A 20079-nucleotide genomic window follows, 5' to 3' on the forward strand; every position below is an offset into this window, starting at 1 on the left:
GAACGTCAAGAACTTAGGAATCCCATAGAGGAGTATTTTTTTATTTTTTATTAAACCAGCTAAATAAATAAATATTTAGTCCCCCCATCCACACACTCTGTATGAATGGGGGAATCCTCCTGGTTTAAACTATTGAATTTTATAGTAGGGAGCTTTCCCAGCAGTCAGAATAATCTGATCAGCACTGCCAGCTGGCTTTTAATAGGAGAGCTACACCAATAATCGTAGCGTCCAAGTGGATTTTAATTACTTCATATTGCGATAGGATAAAACAGTCAATGCCTCTTGGGAGAGCACGTACCTTCTATCAGGACTTGGGAACTAAGTGACTTGACAAAATGGGGAAATGGTAAACGCATGGAGTAACTGGTAAGACATATGTTTTTTTACATCAATTACAGTGACCGCTAAAAGTTCAGAACAAATTAGCTTTAGGTTATTTTTTTGCTGGTTACCATGCCAGCCCATACCTTGGGCACTTTTAAGAATTACATAATTTTATTTTTGCTTTTGACGCTTGCTCTCAAATACTCATATAATAAAGTGCATAGGTTAATTTGACAAACTATGGGGGTTATTTAAGAAAGGCAAATTCACTTTGCTCTACAAGTGAACTGCAAGTGCAGTCACTGTAGATCCATGGGGGACATCCAGGAAAAAAAAAAAAAAAACATTTTAGCTTGCACATGATTGGATAATAAAATCAGCAGAGATTCCCCTCATTTCAGATCTTCCTCTCAGATTTACAGTGATCTATAGCGATTGCACTTTCAAGTGCACTTTCAAGTGTACTTGCAGTGTAAAATGGATTCGCCTTTCGTAAATAACCCCCTATGTGTTCATGTTATACATTTTACATATCATTTCTCCAATATGTATCCACGAACATCATCATTTGTGCGACTTAAAATAGTAAGTAATTGAGAAGCAATGACTCATCTTTGGCCTTTCTACCCATACTCTTGACACATGAGGTTTTTCTAAGAAGCAGACAACGAATAAAACAGAATGAACATGCACTGCAAAACCGTCTGAAGCAGAACTCAGATTTTGCTGAATAAAAAGGAATTTTTGGTTATTTAAACCAAACCACCTCACATATTCAGAGAGTCACTTTCACTTTACCTATTCAAGGTGATAGTCTACCCTCACTCATCTACACTCCCTCGCCATCTCCAAGCTCCTTCACATCTCTCGCTTCCTTGCTCTAACAGAGCAGATCTTCCAGGTAGGGGATAACAAGTGGTTTACCCATTCAACAGTGTATCGGTCTAAGCAGCCAATTGCCAGGCCTAAATGCTGTCACTTGGGGTGGGCAGTAATATCATCCACCCGGGTAAGCGCCAAAATCATTGGACTCCAGAACTCGTGAACTCCTGAAGCAGTAAGAAGTGCGAATGGGTTAGTATAGCTTGACGGGGGGAAAGGTGGCCCTCTGTCACCCCTCACTGAATGGGCAGGTGGCAGAGTGTCCAGTCTAAAGAATCCTTTAAAACTGCCTCCATAGTAAAAATTAAGGTGAGATCTAAGGCAGGTAGACCACTGATGCACTGCGGTGTACCTGCACCTCTACTGACCTCAATCTTCACTTCTACCTCAGGGTTTTCAGCAGGTATCACTGTCTGCTGCTGTTCTCCAGGCGTGTATGGCTGGTGGCTGTCCTCCAGGGCTGGTACTGCTGGCTGGTACTGTTGGTGTGTATTGCTGGCTGGTTCCCGACCCACCATCCCCAAGCACCAGTGGGACAGGAGCCGGTGCTGGAGAAAGCATGTGGCTGCAGTAGAGAGCAGATACTTCCTGATTCAGGCAGTACATTTGGTATCACTCCGTCTGTGACAGGAGCCGGCGCTATACAAAAAGCATCAGGCTCCGTTTCCTCTAGGGCCAGCTTTATTCTTCACACTGATGCTCGGGGATGGCAGGTCGGGAACCCGCGATCTGGGCTTGCTGACCCACCATCCCAAACCTGGAGGTAGCGGGCAACATCAGAGGGCGCCCGCGGGCCAGGGGTTGGGCACCCCTGAACTAGATGCTGAATAAAGGCGTTAAAATCCATAGAATACATCTATTCTCTGCTTTCCAATTCTGGGGTGGAGAAGGAAAGTAGAACTTATCTCTCTCGCTCAGGTCTGAGCCCTGCAGTAAGGCCCTAATAATTTGGATTGCTTTAACAGCCATGCCAGTCAGAGCCATGAATTTGAAATATTACAACTGAAATATTTACCAATCTGTAGAGGATCTTTCACAGCTCGCATGCGGAATAACTGCTCTCCCCTCTGGAACTCATCTGCACTTCCATTTGCCAAACAGGAGTAAAGCCTGTAGAAAAGTGCAGAGAAAACATTATTATATAGTAGATCTGTATAGGTTATATCTTTAGCCTTTACTTTTACTCCTCATCCCACATACACCCACACATACACCCACTACTGATGTCACTAAAAGAATGGAAAAGTAATATTGGCTATTACTTGTTGATAAAAAGATTCTAAAGAAATCTTAAACACTGATGTATGCATTCCTGTTTAGGTGGTCCCCCGAAACGTGAAACCTAAAAATTATAGGCTGAAAGAACGGTGGCAAAAATTATCTATGGTGTAAAATGTTCATCCACTTCCAAATTAAAAAACTGGACTGTATCATCTTTTTTCCTAGCAAAGAAAATGTCCCCAAACATACCCAATATCAGTCAAACAAGTAGAAACCTAGCTTCATTAGAGCCTCCTAGTACAGCTGAAGAAGACAACTTCATAATGTTGAACAGTAGTCACCTAAATTCTAACATTTCTACCTTGCCGGGTGACAATCCTCTAGATCAGGGGTGTCAAACTCAATTCCATTGTGGGCCGCATCAGCATTATGATTGTCCTCAAAAGGGCCGGTTGTATCTGTAAGAGTAGATGTCCAGTGCATCCCCTCCCCTTACATTAGATGTCAAGAGCCACCCCACCATCAGAAGTTGAGTCCCCCCACTCTCCCTTACATCACAGTGTACCCCCCTTTCCTTATGCTGCTGCTGGGAAGAAGCTGGATGCATTGCTTGAAAGCAGAAAGTAGGGGTCTGGATCTCTCATGTAGCTGGAGAGGTGCGAGGGCCACATTAAAATGGCATGGAGGGCCGGATTCGGCCCGCGGGCCTCGTGTTTCACACCTGTGCTTATTAAGGGATGATATCTCCCTCCACATGGTACCACATAGCTCAGGGCTCAAAATTTCAAGTCCTGAGCCACTAGCCAGGCCTCAAGAGTTACTCGCCACCAGTTGCCCCACCTAATTCATACACTGCCCTGCGCCTAATTGAACCCGTAAACACGCCCTCGTAGATTATCTCATGGAATGACAATGTTTTATGCAGAATCAAGTTACAAAATTAAATATTACCAACAACAACTTTAACAAAATGGGACAGGGCACTGGGGGCAGACCAGAGGGACAGGGCACTGGGGGCAGACCAGAGGGACAGGGCACTAGAACTGGGTCTCTTCCCCATTCTCTTGCCGTCTCCTCTGCAACTCCCATCCATCCTCTCTCTCTCTCCCATTCATCTCATATCAGGAGCCTGTGTGTGCGGCTCCACGCTTGCATGTCCCCACTTCCCCCTTTTATTCAGGCTGGCAGAGAGGAGAGGAGCGGCAGCACAGCGGGAGGCAGTACAATCCAGCGCTGAGATCCACACAACTGCACAGCCATTGACACCATAGCACAGCGCACACTGACAGCGCACAGCACACATTGAGACCAGTCTGTTCACAGTGCTCAGGCTAAACTTACATAGAGCACAAGGAGAAGAAAACTGCACAAACTAGAAGGCTGCCGCTCTCATGTCAGGGCAACTTTCAGTGAGCGCTGCACCGGAGTGGTAATTTTTGCAATCCTCCACCTCACTCATTACTTTCTGCTCTCCAGCTACATTGGTCGGGGCCCGGGGGAGGGGGGCAGGCTCAGAGAGGTCATACTGTTTGGTCCCATGGCTTAATGAGAATTGTAAGGAGAGCACCTGTGTACTGCTCTGCCTGTGCGCGGCTCACCAGACTACTTTTCCCGAGCATACACCTTTCCTCTTCGGCCGCCAATCTCATCGGGACTCTAAGTGTAGGCACAGATTGGAGAGAGATTGGTCATGCAGCCCTGTCATCACTCGCCCCCAGCTTAAATCCACTCGCCAAATGCTAGTAGGCGAGTGGAAATTTTGAGGGCTGACATAGCTGCTATTCTAAACAGATGCAAGACATTGGGATTACTGACAAGCTTAAAGCTAATCTACAAGGAAAATAATTCCTGCAGCTGATACCAACAATGGGACACTAATCCTCAACAGGGCATTATTTCTCCCACTGACACCAACAATGGGACACTATTTCTTCCAATGACACCAACCACAGGGTAATACTTCTCCCCTGACAGCAATGATGGGGCACCATTCTTTCCCCTGATTCCAACAATGGGGCACTATTCCTCCCATCAATACCAACAATTAGGCACTATTCCTTCCCCTGATACCAACAATCGGGCACCATTCCTCAAATCAATACCAACAATGGGGCAATATTCCTTCCACCATTACTAATGATGAGGCAATATTCTTTCCACCAATATCGATGATGGGTCATTATTTACTCCCATTGATGTCAGGACATTTTCTACTTACACTGACCACAGTCCGGCCCCCTCAAAGTCTTAAAGCGGGAGTTCACCCAAAAATCAACTTTCTGCAGTTAGATCCAGCATACTGCTGACATCTGCAGTATGCTGGTCTTTTTTTTTTTTGGTACTTATCGTTTTAGCAGTATTTCTTCTATGGCTCCGAGCGGGGATTACTTCCTGGTATAGGCGTTCCCGAAGACAAGCAAGTTCATTGACAGCCTTCGATAGCGCGTCACGGCTTCCGAAAATACACACGAGTGACACTCTGCAATTTACGGCACCTGCGCAGTCAGCTCTACACGGCAGGCGCCGTAAACAGCCAAGTGTCACCTCGGCTGTTTTCGGAAGCCGTAACGCGCTGACGAAGGCCGTCAATCAACTTGCTTGCCTTCGGGAATGCCCATTCCCCCGCAGGATTCCCCACTCGGAGCCATAGAAGAAATACTGCTAAAACGATAAGTACCAAAACAAAAAAAAAGACCAGCATACTGCAGATGTCAGCAGTATGCTGGATCTAACTGCAGAAAGTTGATTTTTGGGTGAACTCCCGCTTTAAGGACAGTAAATTGACTCCTCGTTTAGAAAGTTTGGAGACCCTACCCTGGACATAAACAAGCATTTAACCCTTGCAGTGCATGGGTAGCTCCACTCTAAGGGAGCATTTCCACTTTTCATGAAGTTCGGTTTTAAAGGGTAATTAACCCAGGACCCTGCATTCACTATATCTGGTCTCCCACAGTGAACAGAACTGCAATTATTTTAGTAAATATAAACTGCTAAATACTTTTTCTCATCAGCAGTATATAGCAGTCTTGTGACTGTCGGTGTCTGGTTAAAGAGGAGTTCCACCTAAAAATGGAACTTCCTCTTAACCCACTCCTCGCCCCCTTACATGCCACATTTGGCAATTTGGCATGTAATTTTTTTTGGGGGGGGGGGGGGGGAGTGGGGGCTTCAGGAGAAGGGGACTTCCTGTCCCACTTCCTCCTTCCGCCAAAGGTCTGGAAAGGCGATTAGCTTAATCGCCTTTTCACAGCCCCTCCCTGTAGGCGAGCGCCTGTCCAATCGGACGGCGCCGCGCCGCTCACGCACTGCCGCTCGCGCATGCGCAGTGGGTGCCCGGCCGTGAAGCACCTACTAACAGGCCAGAATTTTGGTATTACTTTGGGGAGATGAAGACTAGAATACTTCAATCACTGGGCAGCAAATGATATCACCTGTGATGTATTTCAGTTATCTTTCAGACATGGTGGGTCCCAAGGACAGGAGTTGAGAACCACTGAACTAAAGGGAGGCTTCAGCCTCAGATGATACACAGAGATTAACCAAACCTCCCTACATAGGTTTTATATGTATATCTGCTGTCTTCACATTTATATACTGTTTAGAAAGTTCAGATTTTGTTAGGAGATTTTCTCTTCTTGGTTAACACAGAGTGTGATGTCTGAGCATACAGCCAAGATAGCCAAAATTGCTGATTGGAGGAAAGGCACACACCCCCTCTCATCATAGGCAGAGACTCTCAAAAGGTGTTTTGTAATAGGAGCTGCTCTCTGCTAATCTATTTTAGCAACCTCTTTTGACAAAAGATTCAGGCTGCTTTTGGCTAAAAAGTAAAAAAATATGTAAGGAGTTCTCAGGCTGATAACAGAGGAACCGTTCAGAAGAGAGCTATAAGACTTGGCTCATTGAAAAGAGATAACAAAATACTGCAGATATATGTGCCCAGCTCAAAACTTCAAAAAAACGGGTTTATATCCACTTTAAAGGTGAAAAAAACATCAGACGCTTAAAGGCCCCGTCCCCCCCCAGCCCCCCAATTACTTACCTGAGCCCTCGAAAATCCTGCGTCAAGAACGCACTGGCTTCTCAGCACAAGCTTCTTGGCTCTTCATTGGATAGCAGCGTAGCCATCGGCTTGCGCTGCTATCAATCAACTCCAATGACGAGAGGGCGAGGGGCGGGGCAGAGTCCTGTAGTTGGCAGCTATGGACGCATAATACAGGACTCTGGAGCACGCCTGCAAGGTAACCCCCTTGGGAAAGCGCTTCCTGGGGGGTTAGCGGATGCGGGGAAGAGGCCAGACAGCTGCCGAGGGACCCCAGAAGACGAGGATCTGGGCCACTCTGTGCAAAACAAACTGCACAGTGGAGGCAAGTATCGTAGTTTTAAAAATGTAACCTTTACAACCCCTTTAATGGTCAAGCCACACAAGCCTTTAAAGTTTACAGTATAAAATAAATATGTGACTACAGGTTCATGAGGAAATGTGAATCTATGACCACAATAGACAAAACTCTCCTCAACAACTCACCTTATGTCCTCTTCATTTTCAGGAAAGCTCCAAAATGCTATACGCAACTGCAGCTGCTCTGGTACTGGAGGATACACCTTCTCCACTACTTCAAATGGAATGTGAAATGCCACCTGTTTTGCAGACAGCTCCACCAATGGGTTCACAAGTCCATCTAAAATGAGAATAAATATGTTTCAGCAAAATGTTCAAGTCAAATTATCAGTACAGCTCTATTTACAATATCTTACTTCACAGTAACTTGCAAAACTAAACCTCATTTTTTATCTGCAGAAAAAAAAAATTGTGTGCCAAAAATGTTTAAGAAACAGAGTGCCAGATAAATAAAATAAAATGTCTACTTCACATTTTCAATCAAGAAAAGGTATATTTTAGCAAGAAAACTGTGGTGCTAGCTATAAATTATATTCTGCAATAACCACCCCAATGTTGGTAACAGTGTCTGCAAAAATAGCCCCCAGCATTGATGTCAGTGACTACAATAATATACCTCCAAACACTGGACTTTCATACAGGATAGCCTGGATAAGAAATACAGTGGGTGTGGCTACATATTGGACATGTTTTGAATGGCTATGGTTCATTTTTTTTATGCATGAAGGTAAAAAAAAAAACTTCAGTATGCAGCTTCCACCGCAGCCCCTCTAATACTTACCTGAGCTCATTCGCAATCCAGTGATGTGCACAATAGAGGCTGGTTCTCCCAGGTCTCTGCCTCCTCACTGGTTCTCCCAGGTCTCTGCCTCCTCACTGGCTGACATGCAGCTGCTGTCAATCACAGCCAGTAAGGAGGGAGCTGGGGGCGAAGCTGAGCCCCATTCTGTGCGACAAGTACCCCCATAGCAAGCAGCTTGCTATGGGGACACACAGAAGAGAAGCCAGAAGCGCTGGCAGGGGACCTGAGAAGAAAAGGATCCGGGCTGCTCTGTGAAAACCCATTAGGCCCCTTTCACGCTGAGGGGACTCCGTCCAGCGGATTTGCTTGCTCAGCAGGTGATCTCTCCGCTGATCCCCATTGAGCAGGAGGAGGACAGGTCCGTGTCGGCTCTCACAGGTCCGATAGGGAACGGATCCCCATCGGTCCATTTTTGGTGGCCAGGATAGGATGTCGGCAGTTGTCAGTGGACATTCACAGCTCCATTGAGCGCTGTGGATGGTCCGATCTGAAAATTTGTGTTAAAAGGGGCCTTAAATCAGGGGTTCACCCTAAAACACCAATAGACCGTTACATCCAGCATACTGCTGACATCTACAGTATGCTGGATTTTTTTTTTTGTACCGATGTACTTACGGTCTTATGGTTGTTTTCACCGGGCTTCCGGGTTCTCGCTCCCCCAGGGAGTAGGCTTTCCTAAGACGAGGCATAGATGATTGACATGCGGGTAAAGCGCGTCATCGCCTTCCGAAAATATCCGAGGGGGACTCGGCACTTTATGGCGCCTGCGCAGTCAGCTCTAGAAGGCAGGCGCAGGATAGCGCCGTAAAGAGCAGAGTCCCCGTCGGATATTTTTGGAAGGTGATGACGCGCTTTACCCGCACGTCAATCGTCTCCTGGGAGGATCAACACTCACTCCCAGGAGACATTGCGCAGAGCTCCCCGTCGGGGAAAAGGAGTGACACGCCCACTCCCCGCAAGGAAGAAGACCTGGAAGTGTTGCTGAAGACAGGTAAGTGTACACACTTGAAAAAAAAATGACAACGCTACAGGCCTTTATTAAGGCTAGAGATAGTTTAGCTAAAAAGTTAATTTTGAGGGTAAACCTCCGCTTTAAAGAAAGCAGGTAAGTATAACATGTTTTTTTTTTAGAAAGAAAAAAAAAAAAAAGATTATATATATATATATATATATATATATATATATATATATATATATATATATATATATATATATATAACACACATGCACTTTAAGTAGAGTCCAAGACTATGCACAATATATATTTGCCACAGTCCTTGCACTACTACAGAGATACTTAGTAACCAAATGTAGAACTACACTTCAGCCATAACATTGGGACCAAGTTGATTTGTTGAAAGAAGAAAAAAAAACATGGGAAAGGGTAAGAATTTGATTTACTTGGACAAGGGCCAAACTGTAATGGCTAGACAACTGGATCAGCATCTCCAAAACCACAGCTCTTTTGGAATGATCCTGATGTGCAGTGGTCAGGACAGATCAAATGCTGTCCAAGGAAGGAAAACCAGGGAACCAGCGACAAGGTATGGGCAGCGAAGGCTCATCGATGTGAGTGGGAAGCGAAGGCTGGCTCACTAGTCTGATCCAATAGAAGAGCTACTGCATCTCAAATTGGTAAAAAAAAAAAAAAAAAAAAAAGGAATGCTGGTTCCAATATCAAAAGGTGTCAAAAGGTGTCAGAACGCACAGTGCATCGCAGTTTGTTGCATATGGGGCTGTGTAAAAGCAGACCCGTCAGGGTTCCCATGCTGGCCTGTGTTCACAGTCAAAATTAACAATACTAATTTTGGACCAGGGAAGACCTGTAAGCATGTAAACATATAGAAAACAAACAGCTGCTCATGAAATAATGAGCAAATTCACAATTATTAGACGCAGTAGAGAAAACATGTCCTCTGCTGATCTGCAAGTCACAATGTTGGTGCTGTACAGGCTGGTAAAAGCAGTGAGGGAGCGGACAGGCACAGGGGTAATTAACTGATCTGCTGTTCTGAGTGCCAATGTGTGACTGACAAGCTCAGGGAGATACCTGGCAGAGCTGCAAACACTGGCAGGAGAGAGCTTGAAATGGGTACAGCAGGGATTTCTGCAGATTCCTCAGGCTCTTCATCAGGCCTCTGGGTCTTAAATCTGTAAGGCTGCAACATGGTTTTCTGTTCATACCTTTTCCAAGTTGTACAAGGTCCATGTGTCCCATCTTCACAAATGCTACATTCCATCAGAAGGATCTACAAGCAGCTTTTTATTGTTCTTGGCATCAGTTTGGTTCTTTTCTTGGTAAGTAGTTTACCTGTTTGGGTGTGGTCATCCCTTAGTATGGACTGCTTTTGAAGAGCCCTAGGTTGCTTAACACAATAAAGAAAATTAGGATCTATGACTTATGCTGGTGAAAACTCGGCCGAAATTTGGTCATTTAGACAGTTCGTAATTTTTTTGGACAGTTGGACAGTTAGGCCCAGATTCACAACCGAGCCGTTGCGCCGTCGTATCTATGAGTTGCGCCGTCGTATCTATGCGCCTGATTCTTAGAATCAGTTACGCATAGATTTCCCTTAGATCCGACTGGCGTAAGTCTCTTACACCGTCGGATCGCAACTGCATATTTACGCTGCCCGCTAGGGGCGTGTACGCTGATTTACGCATCAAAATATGTAAATCAGCTAGATACGCAAATTCACGAACGTACGCCTGGCCGACGCAGTACAGTTACGCCGTTTACGTTAGGCTTTTCCCGGCGTAAAGTTACCCCTGCTATATGGTGGTGTAAGTGCGGCGTACCAATGTTAAAGTATGGCCGTCGTTCCCGCGACGAAATTTGGGGCTGGACGTAATTTACGTTCACGTCAAAACCAATACGTCCTTGCGGCGTATTAGGAGCAATGCACACTGGGAGATTTCCACGGACGGCGCATGCGCCGTTCGTGAAAAACGTCAATCGTGTCGGGTCATGGTTATTTTACATAACACACGCCCCCCTGTTCCAAATTTGAATTAGGTGGGCTTACGCCGGCCGATTTACGCTACGCCGCCGCAACTTACGGAGCAAGTGCTTTGAGAATACAGCACTTGCCTGTCTAAGTTGCGGAGGCGTAACGTAAATCGGATACGCTACGCCCGCGCAAAGATACGCGGATGTACGAGAATCTGGCCCTTAATGGGCACAAAAAAAAAAAAAAAACGATAATTGTTGGGACGTTTTTGAGCTAAAAAAACAAAAGGACGCGTTTGGAAATTTTCTGCTGAGCGAATGATAAATTGAAAGGTTAATGTGTTTCCCGTCCGTACTGTCTGCACTAGGTATATGTAAAAAAAAAAAAAAAAAGATTTTGTTTTTTATTTATGTCCTCTGAACAATTTAAATTGGTCAATATATCATTTGGGCTCGCGGCCGAACGTTGGTTTTTCGAAAATGGGTTTGGCTGATTTTTCGTATAGTGTATGGCCAGCATTACTTTAAAATCCTTTCCTTGAAGTACATTAGAGGACCCTGGATACGTATTATACAGGTATCCTGCAGACATTGTTATCTTTCTAGTACTTTAAAAACTTTTGAAAGGGTTGAATATATTCAGGGAGGTGAAGCAGAAAGCCCTCTTGTATATTGAATGTTCACCAAGCTGGAATCAGGTTTCAGGGAATGGAAAGGTTATAAAGCCTCTCAGAAAAGCCATTTCCTAAGGTGAAAATGTCTAATCCGGTTTTCAGAATAAGGCAACACTGCCCATTGTCTGCATAATCCAATGTTTACTGTCACTGCCGTTTATATTACTGTAGTACTCACGCCAAGATTTAAAAACGTACTACTTTGTTATTGCTGGAATAAGGTCAATATTAACAAAACATCCACCTATAACCACTTCCTTACAACAATATCCCAGCATATATTTAGAAAGGAAAACATCCTTTCAGAAGCAACACACACAAGAAAACCAGCCAATAAATGTTAACAACCATTTTAGAAACAAAAGAAAAGCCTAAGGTAACAATCTGAACTGTAATAAGAAAGAGACACCAGGACACAAGATAACTGCAGCAATAGGACAAGAGGCAACAATTGCCCACACCCAGCAGGCAGTGAACAAAAGTTTCCCCTTTATCCAATTGCTTCTCTTTACATTCATGTTATACTGCAACGTCCTATAAATATGCCAATATGCCATACAGAAGCAGTATCTAAAAAGTTTTTTTGTTTTTTTTTTCTTTTACACCAACTGCTATATTTATTCTCTCTTTTATTCTTTCTTGCTTTCTTTCTTTCTTTCGGTTACTTCTGAAGGAATGTTCTTACTAGGGATGCACCGATACCAATATCGGCACCCTAACTGCTCGTGTGTGTGTAGAAAAAGATTAAAGCGCCATCTAGTGGGCAGTTTAAAAAAAAAGTTAGAACTCACAGTACATATCTGGCCATATGCAAAACAGGTGGCCCAGTCCTTGCGATGATAGCAAATCAGTGCCGCTGAAGGAGATTTAGAGGCGGTTCACCCCCATGCCGTCATCCCTTCTGTCCTATACCCACGGGGTCCTAGAACTTCTCCTCCAGCAGGCCTGGTTTGCTACTATAGGTGGAACGGGACACCTATGAAGATTATTTTGCATGTGGCCAGATATGTACTGTGGCCCGGATTCAGAGAGCAATTGCGCCTGCGTAACCATCGTTACGCAGCGCAATTGCTTACTTGCGCCGGCGTAACGAATGCTCCCGATTCAGGAACCTCGTTACGCCGACTGCAGCCTAAGATATGCGTGGCATAAGGCTCTTATGCCCGCATATCTTAGGCTGCATTCTTGCGATGGCTGCTAGGTGGCGTTCCCGTTGTGCTCAGCGTATAGTATGCAAATTGCATACCAACGCCGATTCACAACCTTTACGCGAGCCCTGCGTACGCAGTTTACGTCGTTTGCGTATGGCGGTTTTCGCGTAAGGCTGCCCCTGCTATTAGCAGGGGCAGCCAATGTTACGTATACCCGTCGTTCCCGCGTCGCGAAATTTGAATTTTACATAGTGTGCGTAAGTGATTCGTGAATGGCGCTGGACGCCATTCACGTTCACTTTGAAGCAAATGACGTCCTTGCGACGTCATTTGCCGCAATGCACGTCGGGAAAGTTTCCCGACGGAGCATGCCGCGGGAACGCGCCTAATTTAAATGATTCCCGCCCCCTACGGGATCATTTAAATTGCGCGCGCTTACGCCGGGCATTTTGCCGGAGCGCACACGCAATTTACGGAGCTACTGCTCCGTGAATCACGGGTAGCGCAGAAAATTTGCGTGGGCGCAGGGCAAAAACGTAAAAAAAAGCGCAGATGTTACTGAATCTACCCCTGTGAGTTCTAACATTTTTTTAAACTGCCTACTAGATGGCGCTTTAATCCCTTTTTATTTATACACACGAGTAGTAGAGGAAATTGAATGCAATTCAGACATAAATCAAGCCGTATTAGCAAAGTTACAACCCATCGTTACAATTATTTGCCAATTTCTTCTACTATTTCCTATGCTCCTCAGCACCATTGGTCTTTATGTGAAGTTTACTAATGCCAATAATAAAAGAACATATGTTAAGACGAGAAAATAGCCCACAAATCATTTGTTTGCACTTAAAGCAGTGTTCCAGCTAAAAACACTAGCTGCTGACTTTTTAAAAGGACACTTACATGTCCAGGGACCCCGCGACGCCGCCCCCCCAGAGGTGCCGCTATTCTTCCATCTAAGGGAAACCGGCAGTGGAGTCTTGCGGGTTCACTGTCCGTTTCCTTCTGCACATTCGCGAGTCACTTTGTGAATGGCCAGCTGTCTTCTGGGACACACAGGTCCCAAAAGACAGTGCGCCCCAATTTCCCAGAACACCACGCAAGGGATGGAGAGAAGGAACAGCTCCGCGGTATAAGAAGTGGCAGATAAGGACGACTGCCTAGCAACAGCCATTTCTGGTAAGTAAAAAAATATTTTTTTTCCACATGTTTTTTATATTTTAACCACATGCCGACCGGGCCATAGCCAACAGATGGCTACAGCGCGGTCGGCTTATTCTTGCTACCGCGCACCACCTGGGGCACGCACACGGGAGTATCCATGACCACTGGGTCCTCACGGATCACAGTAAATGCCCGCTGACAGCAGCAGTTTACCACGTGATTGCTCCGTCAAATGACGGAGCGATCACTCGTAAACAAACCGGCGTTGTGTCCAGTTCATCTCTCCCCTCTCTGTAGCAATCTGTACAGTGCAAGGGGAGAGAATGGTTGCAGCAGCGCTGTGGGCCGGATGCAAAGTGCCCACAGCCCTGCTCCGTGCCATCACATGCCAGCCATAGCCGTCCCTCCCGCCATACTCTGCCTGCCATCACTCCCTCCATGCTCAGCGTGCCATCCCTCCCATCCGTTCTCAGCCTGCCATCTCATCCACCCCCAGCCATACTCGACGTTACCCAGCCATACTCAGTGATACCCAGCAGTACCCAGCCATACTCGGCAATACCCGGCCTCTGTATGTGGCCAGGCTGTGGAAGTCTCCCGCATGTGGTATCACCATACTCAGGAGGAGTAGGAGAATCTATTTTGGGGTGTAATTTGTGTTATGTGCCTGCTATGTGTTAGAAATATTGTATGAATGGACAACTTTAGGTTTTAAAAAAAAATGTGGTTTTCATTTTCTTTCCACATTTTCCCAAAACTTAAAAAAAAATGATATGTTCAAAAGACACATTATGCCTCAGATTGTATGTTGGGGTGTTTATTTTCGAAAAATGGGGCGTTTGCATTGTCCTGGTGCTCCAGGGCCTTCAAAAGTGTAATGCCCTGTACACACAAGCGGAATTCCCATCGGAAAAAAAACTTGGATGGTTCTTCCAACAAAATTCTGCTCAAGCCTGCCTTGCATACACACGGTCACACAAAAGTTCAGTGAACTTTTGACTGCCAAGAACGCAGTGACGTAAAAGACTACGACAAGCCGAGAAAATTAAGTTCTATTATTCCCAAGGAAGACATAGCGGTCGTGGTGGGAGCTATTGTAAACTCAAGATTGGACTATGCAAATGCCCTTTACCTCGGACTCCCCAAGTACCAAATCGCTCGTCTACAAGTCGTTCAAAATACGGCCGCTAGACTTGTGACTGGGAAAAAACCTTGGGAATCAATCTCACCTTCACTGAGAACCCTTCACTGGTTACCAGTAAAAGACAGAATCACTTTTAAAGCACTCTGTCTAACGCATAGATGTATCTATGGGAATGCTCCCCATTATCTATGCGAAAAAATAAAAGCTCATAATCCCAATCGCGTTCTGCGATCCACCAATCAAAATCTCCTCCAGATACCGAAAGCCAACTACAAGTCCAAAGGAGAAAGGAGATTCGCGGTCCAAGGTCCCAGACTATGGAACGCTTTACCAACCAGCATTCGGTTGGAGGAGAACCACTTGACATTCAGGAGAAAGATCAAGACTCATCTCTTTTGATACCAAAGGAGACAGGAACAACAAGCGCCCAGAGGCGATTAAGTTCGCATGTGTTGCGCTATATAAGTTTTCATTCATTCATTCATTCATTCTATGCTTCCGAGCATGCATCGATTTGCATGCGTCGGAATTTAGCACGTGGGGATTTGTACACACGATTGGAAATTCCGATCAGATTTCCCCCCCCCCCCCCCGACGGGAAAATAGAGAACCTGCTCTCTATCTTTTTACGGCAGTTTTTCTGTTGAAAAAAGTCCGATAGAGCATATACACAGTCTTGATTCCCGACGGGAAAACCGATCGCCTGTATGGGGCATCAGAGGTAGTCAGGAAATTAGATGTGTAATTTATGCTCCAGAACGCCTAAAGGTGACATTTGTGGTATGCATATGCTGTGTGTGAGAAATAACCTGCTAATATGACAATTTTGTGGAAAAAATAAAACTAAAAAAAGAATCCTGATTTTGCAAAGAATTGTGGGAAAAAATTACAACTTCAAAAAAACTCACCATGCCTCTTATTAAATACCGTGGAAAGTCTACTTTCCAAAAAGGGGTCATTTGGGGGGTATTTGTACTTTCCTGGCATGTTAGGGTCTCCAGAATGAGATAGGCCGTCAGTACTTCAGGTGTGATTAATTTTCAGAGATTGGCACCATAGCTTGTGGACTCTATAACTTTTACTTTTACCAAAGATATGTAGCAGTATAAATTTTGGCCAAAATGTATGAAGAAAAAAATTAATAATTTGCAAAATGTTATAACAGTAACGAAGAAAAATTCATTTTTTTTTTTAAACAGAATTTTCAGTCTTTTTTCTTTTATAGCACAAATAATAAAAAACCCAACGGTGATTAAATACCACCAAAAGAAAGCCATTTGGGGGGGGGGGGGGGGGAAAAAACACGACAACAATTTCATATGGGTACAATGTTGCATGACTAATTAGTGAGTAATTGTCATTCAAATTGTGAGAGCACCGAAAGCTGAAAGTTGGTCTGGTTAGAAAAGGGGTTTAAGTGCCCAGTGGTTAAGTGGTTAAAGAAACACTAGATAGATAATTTTTTTTTTTTTTTAAATAACAAACATGTTATACTTACCTCCACTGTGCAGCTCGTTTTGCACAGACTGGCCCCAAACCTGTCTCAGCTCCTTCCTGCAAGAACTAACCACCTTCAAGCGAGCATGGTGGTTAATTCTTGCAGCCGCGTTCCAGTGATACAGCAGGCGGCTATAGCCACTCACTGCATCACTCGGCCCCCACCCCCTGCGTCACTGGATGTGATTGACAGCAGCGTGAGCCAATGGCTGCGCTGTTATCAATCAACCAATGAATGAGCCGAGAAGCCGCCCGAGAGGTCTGCGCGTTCACGGCGTGGGACTTTCGAGGGGTCAGGTAAGTAAACGGGGGGGCCGCTAATCCACAGATGTTTTTTCACCTTAATGCATTAAGGTGAAAAAACGTTTACCTTTACAGCCCCTTTAACCACTTAAGACCCGGACCATTATGCAGGTTAAGGACCTTGCCCCTTTTTGCGATTCGGCACTGCGTCGCTTTAACTGACAATTCCGCGGTCGTGCGACGTGGCTCCCAAACAAAATTGGCGTCCTTTTTTATCCACAAATAGAGCTTTCTTTTGGTGGTATTTGATCACCTCTGCGGTTTTTATTTTTTGCGCTATAAACAAAAATAGAGCGACAATTTTGAAAAAAATCAATATTTTTTACATTTTTCTATAATAAATATCCCCAAAAAAAGATCCAAGAAAACATTTTTTTCCCTAAGTTTAGGCCGATGCGTATTCTTCTACCTATTTTTGGTAAAAAAATAAATTAAAAAATCGCAATAAGCGTTTATCGATTGGTTTGTGCTAAATTTATAGCGTTTACAAAATAGGGGATAGTTTTATCGCATTTTTTTTAAATAATTTTTTTTCTTTACTACTAATGGCGGCGATCAAAAAAAAATTTTTGTGACTGCGACATTATGGTGGACACATCGGACAATTTTGACACATTTTTGGGACCACTGGCTTTTTTACAGTGAAAAGTGCTATAAAAATGCACTGGTTACTGTGAAAATTACAATTGCAGTTTAGGAGTTAACCACTAGGGGGCGCTGAAGGGGTTAAGTGTGACCTGATATGTGTTTCTAACTGTAGGGGGGTGGGGCTGGACATGTGACGTCAGTGATGGTCTTTCCCTATATCAGGGAACAGATGATCACTGACATTGCCACAATAAAGAACACGGAAGGTGTGTTTACACACACACACACACACACACACACACCTCTCCCCGTTCTTCAGCTCTGGTGACCGATCGCGGGACACCGGTGGCGCTCGGGTCCCACGGGCGCTGTCACGGAGCTTCGGACCAGGTCGACCCCACGGCTGGACCTTAAAGAGACACGTACAGGTACGCGATTGTGCCCAGCCGTGCCATTCTGCCGACGTATATCGGCGTGAAGGGGTCCTTAAGTGGTTAAGTGGACTGTTGATGTAAAAAGGGTGGACCTCTCGTACTGAACAAATGTACACACAGATTCACTGGGCAAATGGCTATGCACATTTTTTTTATAAATAGATCCCCACGTGTACATAAATCAGTGTCACCATTCATAGATGTCAAGCAGCATATTTGCGGTCCTTTGACCACAAACAGAAAAATATTCCCTTTTACTTTCAAAGAAAACCACCTATAGAATATACATACATGTAGGTATGCCCTCTATGCAAAATAAAATGATAGGCTTTTTATCCATTATTTAATAAAAGGAGGTATCATCCCTAAAAGTATAATCCAAAAAACAAAAACCACAGAAATGGGGACTTTATATATACCTCCAATAGTAAGCAGACATTGGTTAAAAATATCATCAATCTTTATTGTGTATAAAAGGTCAAAACCATAGTTGTTACATAAAAGATATATGGAAAAAAAAAAAAAAAAAAAAAAAGAAGAATACACACATTTTTATTTATATATATATATATATATATATATATATATATATATATCCAGATTCACAAAGGTTAGCGGATCTTTAGATCCGTGTAACCTATGTGTTTTAAGATCCGCCCTCGCAAGTTTGTGAGGAAAGTGTCAAATTCACAACACACTTACCTCCAAACTTGCGACGGTGGATCCTAACTCCCCCGGCGGAATTCTAATTCCGCGGCTGGGGGAGTGTACTATTTAAATCAGGCGCGCTCCCGCGCCGATTTAAATACGCATGCGCCGTCCGGGGAATTTCCCGGCGTGCATTGCTCCCACTGACGGCAATAGGACGTCAGTGGTTGCGACGTGAGCGGGACTTGCGACGCGCGTGTTCGTGAATCAGCGTACGCAAACGACGTAGGAAATTTCAAATTCGACGCGGGAACGACGGCCATACTTAACAATACTTACCCCTGCTTTTAGAAAGGGTAAGTATACGACGGGTACCGCGCTACGGAAACTACGTAAGAACACTGCGACGGGTCCGCGTACGTTCGTGAATTTGCGTATCTCGCTGATTTACATATTTATCGTAAATCAGCGGGAACGCCCCCGGCGCCATTTTTTAATTTAAAAAAAGATCCGACAGTGTAACACTGTCGGATCTAGTCCTATCTATGCGTATCTGATTCTATGAATCAGGTGCATAGATAGGACCAGTAAAAATCAGAGCTACGATGGTGTATCTGTAGATACACCGTCGTATCTCTTTGTGAATCTGGCCCCTTATGTGCACAAGGTCAACAGATTACAGCAGCAACCCATCTTCAATACATCCCAGTTTCATTTGGATACAGGATGTTTTTCTGCTGGGCTCCACGTTTAGATATGGACGGCTCTCTGCAGAGCAGCAATTTTCTAATAGGTTATAAGCTATTTAAAAAGTGCCAGCCTGAGTTTCTTTAATCTTGAATAGGCTTTGTATGCTTACCGCTTTGATCCCTTTCCCCCACAGACCACCCAGGCAATACAGCACTACCATATTTTATGCGGGTGGTGGTTTGAGTTTTACAGTGCCTTGCAAAAGTATTCACCCCCTTGGCATTTTTTATGTTTTGTTGCCTCACAACCTGGAATTAACATTGATTGTTTGAGGATTTGCATCATTTAATTTACAGAACATGCCCACAACTTTGAAGATTTTATTTTTTATTGTGAAGCAAACAACAAATAGGACAAAATAACTATTCCCCCCCCTGAAGTCAATACTTTGTAGAGCCACGTTTTGCAGCTATCGCAGCTCCAAGTCCCTTTGGATAAGTCTCTATGAGCTTGCCACATCTTACCACTGGGATTTTTGCCCATTCCTCCTTGCAAAACTGCACCAGGTCCTTTAAGTTGGATGGTTTGCGCTTGTGAACAACAATCTTTAAGTCTGACCACAGATTGGATTGAGGTCTGGGCTTTGACTAGGCCATTCCAACACATTTACATGTTTCCCCTTAAACCACTCATGTGTTGCTTTAGCAGTGTGTTTGGGGTCATTGTCCTGCTGGAAGGTGAACCTCCGTCCAAACCTCAAATCACACACATAGTGGTACAGGTTTTGCTCAAGAATATCCCTGTTTTTAGCACCATTTACCTTTCTCTCAACTCTGACCAGTTTCCCAGTTCCGAATCCTGAAAAACACCCCCACAGCTTGATGCTGCAACCACCATGTTTCACTGTGGGGATGGTGTTCTTTGGGTGAGGTGATGTGTTGGGTTCAATTTTAGTCTCCTCAGACTAGAGCACCTTCCTCCATACATTTTGGGAGTCTCCCACGTGCCTTTTCGCAAACTCAAAACGTACCATTTTGTTTTTTGTTGAAAGTAATGGCTTTCTTCTGCCTATTTTCCCATAAAGCCCAACTCTATGGAGCGTGTACGGCTTATTGTTGTCCTTTGTACAGATAATCCAGTCTCTGCTGTGGATCTCTGCAGCTCCTCCAGGGTTACCTTAGGCCTCTGTGCTGCCTCTCTGA

At 44.5% G+C, this 20079-nt stretch overlaps 1 protein-coding gene across 6 annotated transcripts in view; it reads right to left on the reverse strand.

Moving 5' to 3' along the window:
- ZSWIM8 (zinc finger SWIM-type containing 8) overlaps positions 1 to 20079 on the reverse strand; it is a 137059-nt gene that overhangs the window by 90787 nt on the left and 26193 nt on the right. For all 6 annotated transcript variants that reach the window (XM_040320440.1, XM_040320444.1, XM_040320442.1 and 3 more), the window contains 2 exons: positions 6959 to 7112; positions 2225 to 2319 (listed from right to left, as the gene is read on the reverse strand). In XM_040320440.1, coding sequence (XP_040176374.1) covers positions 2225 to 2319; positions 6959 to 7112 — 249 coding nt within the window. The remainder of the gene's footprint in view (positions 1 to 2224; positions 2320 to 6958; positions 7113 to 20079) is intronic.

This window comes from Rana temporaria, chromosome 8, assembly GCF_905171775.1.
Source record: "Rana temporaria chromosome 8, aRanTem1.1, whole genome shotgun sequence".
Classification (NCBI taxonomy): Eukaryota; Metazoa; Chordata; class Amphibia; order Anura; family Ranidae; genus Rana; species Rana temporaria.